The 8,575-nt window shown below is 46.6% G+C and overlaps 1 protein-coding gene across 1 annotated transcript in view; it reads left to right on the top strand.

Moving 5' to 3' along the window:
* The window catches only part of LOC124081087 (myotubularin-related protein 3-like), a 60,516-nt gene extending 53,797 nt beyond the window's left edge, over nucleotides 1-6,719 (top strand). Inside the window, 6 exon segments of the mRNA XM_058573566.1 lie at nucleotides 2-37; nucleotides 39-269; nucleotides 1,317-1,427; nucleotides 1,893-1,902; nucleotides 1,905-1,980; nucleotides 4,565-6,719. Of these exon segments, the coding sequence (XP_058429549.1) occupies nucleotides 2-37; nucleotides 39-269; nucleotides 1,317-1,427; nucleotides 1,893-1,902; nucleotides 1,905-1,980; nucleotides 4,565-4,736 (636 nt within the window). The 3' untranslated portion in view covers nucleotides 4,737-6,719.
* The last annotated feature ends 1,856 nt before the right edge of the window (nucleotides 6,720-8,575 follow it).

The raw sequence follows: 8,575 nt of genomic DNA on the forward strand, positions 1-8,575 counted from the left end.
TGGAAACTTGCACCACAAGTGGCTGCATAGCCACTCGGGGAAGGCCATCCGCAGTCAGCAGCCCTGAGCACCCTTCCCACAACCACCTGGATGATGATGGCATGCCTGTGTACACAGACACAATCCAACAGCGCCTGCGTCAGATCGAGTCAGGCCACCAGCAGGAAGCGGAGACCTTGAAGAAACAAGTCCAGGAGCTGAAGAGTCGCCTGGAGAGCCAATACCTGACTGGATCACTGTGCTTCAATGGGGACTTTGGAGATGAAGTGGTGAGTGGGTCATGGTTCCTCTGTAGCCATCTGAGAGAAGATGGCAGAACGAGGATGGGCACACTTTTTTACCCAGTGCATGGTGACTGGTGAGGATTTCTAAATGAATTGAAAAGGTTTAAAGTAGCCCTGTTCACGGAGGCTGAAGATCAGCCTCAGCCATGTAAATGGAAGACTGTCTCTTTTCTGCTTTGCTTACTTTCATGTCTTGTTTGGGCAGTTAGAGAAAGGAAAGAGCATGCACTACATGGACCTTCAGATCTCTTCAGAGAGAGGATTCTCTGTTTTCAGAATGACATTTGAAGAGTAATGCCAAGTATTTTGTGAAATTGTAAAAGCTAGTAAATTGATAGGTTAGATTTTTTTTTTTTTTTTAAACAAATGTTTGTATCCACTTTTTGGTAGATGCTGGCAGTAAAAATGGAGAGAAGGAATTGGTTTCTAACTGATGAAGCTTGCCAATCAGAAATGAGAGTAACAGAGTAGGGTTTTCAAAGAGGGGCTCTCTTCTTTGGTGGGTCTTGTCAAGTGCAATTGTGAACTGGGCTCTGAAGCTGTCATTGTACATTAAAGGCGGGCACATCCAATGACTTTCAATCCAAAGTAACTTTTTGGCCTTTACTTCATACTACTGATGGTTTCTCATTGTTGCAAAGAATCCTTCAGAGAAAGGAGGCCATGCCCAGAGCACTATTTTTACAAAGTGGCGTGGTTGGATCAGCAGGTCCACCAGGGCAGCTTACACTGGGAGTTGAGTTCCCACTCCATCCTGGTCACTTCTCTCCCACATACTTCCTGGAACCCTAAGGTCCATGTTTTGACTCCAGTGTCAGTGCACACAACCTGGGTATCTCCTTTCAACTGAGCCCAGCATCATCTCTGCACCTGTTTAACCCAAGGCCCAATGGTTGATGCATCTCAGATTCGGTAGCCCTAGTACTTATGCCTGCACCTAGTCCTCAGTGCTCCCTTCTTCACCAAGCCCTTTCTTCTTCTTTTTGGAGGAGACCGGGTTCATTCTGTTCAGCTGTGTTTGTTTGCCAACAGACTTCAATCCCTGACTCGGAAAGCAATCTGGATCAGAACTGTTTGTCTCGCTGCAGCACAGAGATTTTCTCTGAAGCCAGCTGGGAGCAGGTGGATAAACAGGACACAGAGGTACAGGCTCGGCCCCTGCTCTCAGTGCCATCCATGCAACTATTTGGTGGTTTTTCTTCAGCCCCATCCCTGCCCCATGCCCCTTACCAAGGAAGAACCTCGTAGCACAGTTAGTCCTGAGCTTCTGGTATTTCAGCTCCTGTGAACCCACATCAGGCCCATCATTTCTGAGCCAGAGAGACTCAGCAGGTTGGCCCTCTGTCTATGTTGCCTCTGTGAACTGGACCCTTGCCAGCTCTCACAGCAACCTAGGGTGATGCTGCCACTTTATCTCAGGGGAGATTGGAGTCCCCTCCAGGGAAACCATTTGGACGCCTTTCTTGTACTTTTGGCATCAGACCTGCTGGGCTGGTGCTTCCAGAGCCAATATGGTCCTTGTGACTCTTGCTGCCCCCAGCATGGCTCTGTTGGCTCCAGCTGCCTGGCCCATCCTGTCACACTAACCTTGCCCCATCTGTTTTGCAGATGACCCGTTGGTCCCTGACCACCTGGCTGCCCACTGCTATGCGTGTGACAGTGCCTTCTGGCTCACCAGCAGGAAACACCACTACAGGTGCCCGTGGGGGGTGTGGGCTGGGTGTGGAAACTAAGCTTTGGCCCACAGAGTCTGCAATATGGTGGATGGCAGGCATCTGGCCAGCAGTATGCTATCTGGGCAGAATCTGACAGTGTGCTGTCTAGGCAGACTTCTGTACCTATGAATTTGGTGCTGAAGAACTACATTTGATATCTTTCTTCCAGTTGAGAGTGATCACTATTATATTTTGAAATGTTCAAATGATAGCCTCTCCCCACCCCATGCCCCAGATTGGTGAGGCAATAGCTACCACTCAAATCAGTTTCTTATTCCCATCATAAAATTCAACATTACTACCATGAGCAAAAATAGTTTTCTGTCTGTGGGCAGGGTACTTCATTTTCCTACTCCTTCCCTGCTCCTTGTCCCTGAACTTCTTGTTCCTGTGCCACTGATGAACAGCTGTAGCTGTGGGGAGTAGTAGAGAGCCGAGGATAGTCTTCAATTCATATGGATCCCAACTTATTTTCTCTTTCTTGGTTTGCGTAGTGAATTACTAGGGATGCTTTGGCCTCACTGGGGTAGTGACTGGCAGATGTTCAGTGTTCTTGGGATAGAATGTTTATCAGAATTGGATCATTGCTCACCACATGAGTGAACCTGGTTTGAAAGTGGGACAGCATCTTTATCTGTTAATGGTGCTTCTAGGACCACATGTTTTCCCACCTTGCACCCCAAGCCCAAGTATCTTTGGTTGGCTTCTCCTCTGAGCTCTTTCTCCCCTCCTTGCAGGGACACTGACTGTGTTGATCAAACGTGGTGAGCATTTGCAACAAACTGTCTGTGATGTCTGCACATCTATAATAACTTCTCCACACTAATGCTGTCATCTCCCCTTTCTGCACTCAGTGGGGTGAAGCCTGAGGTTGGGGAGCACAGGCAGGCAGGTGGGCTTGGGGGTGGTCCTCAGCAGCTGATGATGGAGACCATTGAGGTTGAGTCCAGCTGCAGCCATGTGCTTTTCTCCTGACCATACAGGTCAGCTGGGCCATCTCGTCTGTAACCAGAAACAGTGCTTCTGCAGGGTCTAATTTTATGGAGGAGCCAGTTGGGTTTTCAGAACTATTTCTTTTGGGTCAGTCATTCATTGAAATGTTGCTGTAGCTTCCAAGTATCAGTGTGTCTTTTTGTTTTGTTTTTAAAGAGACAGAACTGAACAAGTGATCTTCACAGAGAATGTTTTAGCATGGAAGACTTTAAGGGAAGACTCCACTTAGGTCTTTTGGAGTCCCCTGAAAGAAGTCAGAGAAGCTTAATTGATCAAATTTGTATCAGATTTTTGAGCTGAACTCCAGCAGGAATATTAAAAAAAAGCATAGGCATTCAGAAAATTTTCTGTGTAACCACAGGTTCTCCATGTGTTCATTTTAGTTTTCTGTGGTCCTGTGGTCCACCTTTTTCTCTGTAATGTTCTTTTGTCCCCAAGTAGTCTTAAATATTCTCTCCTGTGCCTGAGTGGCCTTAATCCAATAATAGGTTTGCATACTGAGGGGTTTGACTGAAAAGGGCAGAAAGAGATGCTGGCTGAGAAGGAGGCTTTCCCTTGAGCTGCTTTCCCCTAGCCGTTGGTGGGCTGTGTCATGACCCTTGGAGTTTGCTGTGCTGAGCTCATTGTGATTAGTTTGTACTTTAAAGTCCAACAAAAGTAGAGTTATAAGGTAGGCAGAAACTGTTCCTCTGTCAGTTCTCTTTCCTGTTAGCTATGATGGGCATTGATCTGGACCACACAGATGCATCAGAGCTGGGCTTTCAGTGGAAGAGGGTGGAGACCTGGGGCCTGTGTTGTAGTCAAGCCTTCTGGCAGATCTCTTTGAGTTTCCCTGGAGATAGATGCATGGGTCAGGGCTGTGAGCCATACTGACTGATAGCTGTCTAATAAGGGTATGTGTGTGCATGTATGCTCATCTGTGCTCTTGTCTTTATACCTCTCCTCTCGTTCACTTTCTGAGCATGCATTATGGGCTGCTTGACTCCTGGCTTTGCATGCTGCCTACAGAGCCATCCTAAATGGGAGCAGTCTGCCCTATAAGTTGTTGCCTCCAAACCTCTTGGGTAGTGGCCCTTGGATAAGGCTCCTTATCCCCAGCTGGGTTGGATGCTTGTTTCTTTCCTCTGAGGGCCCAAAGACAACTCCATTTGACTCTGATCACTCAGTGATCACAAGCTACACAGAGGCCATTGCCTAGGTAGGTGTGGCCACTGGGTAAGTTTCTGTATCAGGACTTACCATTTAGCTAGTAACTGCTTCTGCCGTGGAACCATTTGTTCTCACAAAGGTCTGTCAGGCAGCATCTTCCTGTACACCTGATAACCTTGAGCCATTGTGGTAAGACAGCCAAGTATCCTTGGCCTTAAAGTGAAAATGACATGTGATTCTACTAGGTAGGGATATCATTCCTGCCTGTCTTGTTCCTGGGCCAGAGAAATGAAAGTGTTTGATTTCAAAGGAGTCTCCAGCACATCCTAAAAATCACACAGAACAAAATTCTGTTGAAGTTGGTTTCTTTACTGCATACTTGCTAATGGAAGCTAACATTGTTTTGTTTCTTCTTATCTCAAGGAACTGTGGGAACGTATTCTGCTCCAGTTGTTGTAACCAGAAGGTCCCGGTTCCTAGCCAGCAGCTCTTTGAACCCAGTCGAGTGTGCAAGTCTTGCTATAGCAGTCTACGTCCCACAAGCTCCAGCATTGACCTTGAACTGGATAAGCCCATTGCTGCCACTTCAAACTGAAGCTCAGTGACCTGGGGTGGGCAGAGGCCAAGCTGCTGTCCCTCTGACAGGGCCACACAGCCTGAGCAGACCTAGAGGCCCATGCACTTTGGAATGGGGGCATGGAATCACCTGTACAGAGTGACAGAAATTGGGATGTACCACTGGATTGTAGATTGATTTTTTTTTTTTTTTAATTTTTTCCCCTTCTCCCCCTTTCCTTCCCCCTTCCCTTTTCCATCCTCCCTCTGCCTTCAAAAAGGAAAAAAATCCCCTGGTTGTTTTAATTTTTTTTTTTAATGGAAGACCAGAGGTTGCCAAGTCTCCTGTAATTGCTGAGCTGCTTACTGTCAGGCACACTGGGAGATGGCTTGGTGCTTCTTTATGGAAGGAGGCTGGTCAGAGCCAAGAGTGGAGGCCTGAGACAGTGAGCAGGAAAGAAGGTTAGCACCAACATTTGTGATCATTCCTCATACCACCACCACCACATCAAAGTTGGTTGGGAAATGTTTGTTGCCAGGGAAGCTGGAAGCATCTTTCCCAGGAGAACCTCCCCAGGTGCCTTCTCTCTGAGAGGGGCTGGGCCATCCCACTTTACAAACAGAAAATGAGGTTTATATTTGGAGGGAGGGGCACACACAGCAAATGGATCCCTCAGGCCCCATTTTGGGGAAGGTAGAAGGAGCTAGGGATGGGTGATCAGCATGTTGTTCCCCATGGGATTCTGTTTTTAACTTGACCCAAATTGTCTAGGGCTCCCTCCGTTTTTCAGGGGGCTGCCTCCTGGGCAGGCCAGATAGTGCTTCCTTGTGAGTGAGAGTACAGAATGGCCAGAATGTGGTGTCCTGCTTCCATGGCCAAGGCCCGCCCTGAGCCCCAGGCACACCTTGGAGCCACTTCCAGGGCCTGGTCCCCCAAACAATCTTTCTTCCTCAGCCAGGACAGAGAAATCCAGACTCAGGGTTCCAAAAATTCCCCATTCCCAAACCAAACAAATCATGGATCTTCCCCTTAAGGGGTAGAATCAGCCTTTATAGTTATGAAGGTCCCCACACAATCAGCCTTCCTCCTCCTTCCTTTCTTGGTGCAGCAGGAAAGGCCCAGCAGTCCCCCTGCCCTGCTTCTGGCTGCCTGAGTGGGTACATATCTGGCTGCTGGCCAGCAGTAAAGGGCCACTTGGTTACTCTGCAGTGTTCCTTAGAGACATGACATCACCTGGAAGAGATTCGGGGTACCTTTCTTCAGTGAACTTTGATGTGGTCCAAAAAGAGCCTTAAATCAAGAGTATTTGTGATGGAGGTGGGTGTGGGGAAGGACAGGGAGGAATTTATGTTTGTGCTTTGTGATGTTGGCATCCATGTTTTGTGCCTGCCCTCCCTCTTAGGCCATGCTTGGTTTTGCTGAACGCTGCTAACTGGTGGCAGAGTACATCATGTAAGGGGAAAGGGTGAGGTTAGGGAATGCTTAAGTTCCAGCCCTTTCCCTTTGGAAGCAGGTCCCTGGCCAAGGGCAAGCTGTGTCTTAGGAAGGTGGCTCCTACGTGTGCCTGAGTATGGTTACACGTGGCCCAGAAACATTTCCTGGTGCTGTCAGTCCAGGCAAAGCCCAGAGTCTGAGCTTAGAGAAACAGGGTGTAATTCTTCTCCACACTCCACATGCTCTGATGGTGAAGATAGAGAGAAGTAAGTGTAATTGAAGATTGTGCAGTTCTTAGTGACAGGTTCCAAGAGGTAATGATATGGGTTTCTTGGGTCTGATGTACAGTGTGAATAAATGCTTGCAGCTCTTAGCTCTTTTTTGATCAATGAAGCATTTTTTAATATTTTTCTTTGTATGTAAAGGAGGAACCATAACTCTCCGTAGCTGTACATATAACCCTTTTCTCCTAAAGAGGAGTCAGTCAGTGCTCCTATATTTTTCATTTTTTGTCAAAGCAAGAAGTAAATACTTTAGAATTGTTAAATATATAAATAAAGTGAATAAAGTTGAGTGTTTCACATGGTGGCATTTGCTATAACATGTTTTAATTCTTTGCCCTGTGGATTATCCCCTCTTGGTCACTTGGTTTCTTGGTCTCTTGGTGCTGATGGGAAACTTGACATTTGGCAAAGGAAAATGACAGATTTCTTTTCAACTCTAGACCTTGGCAAGGAGATTGATCATGATGCCCAAGCACTGAAAAACACTTCCTTAATGATTTTTCCCCTAAGCTCTCCCAAGTTAAAAAGGGGCAAAGCCATCGGGCATTTGAACAATTGACTGTTCTTCTGCATCGGAAGAATTGCACATCAGTAAAAATTAAAACTACCACTGACCTCTAGGCTCCTTGGTTTTTTTTTTGGCTGCTCCTCTGATTTCAGGGCAGCCAATTCTCTGGCCCCTGAACCCCCTCTCCACCCCACCCAGGGAGTATTAGAGCCTGAAGGGAGCAGGCAGAGACATGGTGTGGGGAGTGGGTAGAAGACATCTTAGCCAGTCTTTCTTGGATGAGATAATACAAGTGGGCAGCAAGAGAACTTGGAGGCAGAAATAGAATTGAATATGACTGGATTATGTGCTTAAATAGAGCATCATCCTCCCTTCCCCCACAGAGAGGAAGCTCCATTCCTTAGACTTTTGACTTCTGTTTCTAGCTGAGCAAGGCCATGATATCTAGTCATTTCTGGACTCTTACTTTTTCTAAAAAGAAGTGGATTTTCTTTCCCTACATGGCTGTTTAGCATCCTGTTCATCCTGTGGGTCTGTAGGTGAGATGTATTACCTCTTTGGAAGGTTGGTGTTAAGTGGCACCTGGCTCTCAGGTCCCCAGCCTAAGGTCTGTGGTGAGTCAGGTGGGTTCTGAAGAGTGACCTGTTCAGAGCACCCCAGGGGGCCTTCACTCTTCAGGGCAGGCTTTGTAGGATCTCTTTGTGGATGTCCCTTCTCCCTAAAGTGCATAAGCATTTAAAAACAACTCAGCTGGTTTCAGTTTGAAAGCTGTGGGTGCCTTGTCTGAGAATAAAACTGTCCTCTGCAGATAAAGAGGGTTCCACCTTAGCCCCTTGAGTCTGGTTCAGTCAACTAGGGAGCCCAGTCTCCATTCAGATCAAGGTGTGGAAGAACTTGAGTGGTGTTATGGCTAATGTGTGCCTATACACAGTACTGCTGTTCTTGAAGTGTAATGGCTCAATCCTCATCAAATTAAAACACTGGCATAATTTAGCAAGCCCTGTTGGGGGCCCATAAATGGAGAACCGCTGGAGATAAGAAGAGAGGAGCCAGAATACATACCTGCACATTATGACTACCCTATGGAAGGTGGCTGTGCATGAGAAAAGCCATTTTCCATGGGCAAGGCCAGGTGTCTTCAGGCCATTATGTAGAGGAATTAGACCTAAAGTAGTTGGCACTAACAGAGATCTTGAGCTGCCAGAATGTCCTTTTCATCTCCAAACTTGAGTATCCTGGTGTTTTCTCAATACACACATGCTACTTTGACCTCCTTAACTCCAAGTCTCTTTCCTCCCCTCCACTCCCATGATATGGCTGCCTTAATCCATTGGGATTTCCCAGTGGAGGTGTATAGAACATTTTTTCTCTTATCAATTTTGTGTATCTGTTCACTGTTAACTTTGCATGTTAGCAAAGAGTATTCTAGGAAAAAGGTACCGTGGCAGATCTAAAGGAGAATGAACAAAAACAGTGCAATAGAAATTGTTGAACAATTTCTAGTTTTTGATACTAAAATAGGAATCAAGGGTATATCCTAGAATAAGACTGCAAGTGATTGGTCTTGAAATAACTGAAAAACTTGACTGTACTTGAGGTTAGGAGATCCCATGCCTATGGAAGTTAACTGTAGCCCTGACCTCTATCTTTGA

This window comes from Marmota monax, unplaced genomic scaffold (assembly GCF_021218885.2).
Source record: "Marmota monax isolate L192 unplaced genomic scaffold, Marmota_monax_Labrador192_F-V1.1 WCK01_AAM20220418_F8-fsc01272, whole genome shotgun sequence".
In the NCBI taxonomy this organism is placed as follows: Eukaryota; Metazoa; Chordata; class Mammalia; order Rodentia; family Sciuridae; genus Marmota; species Marmota monax.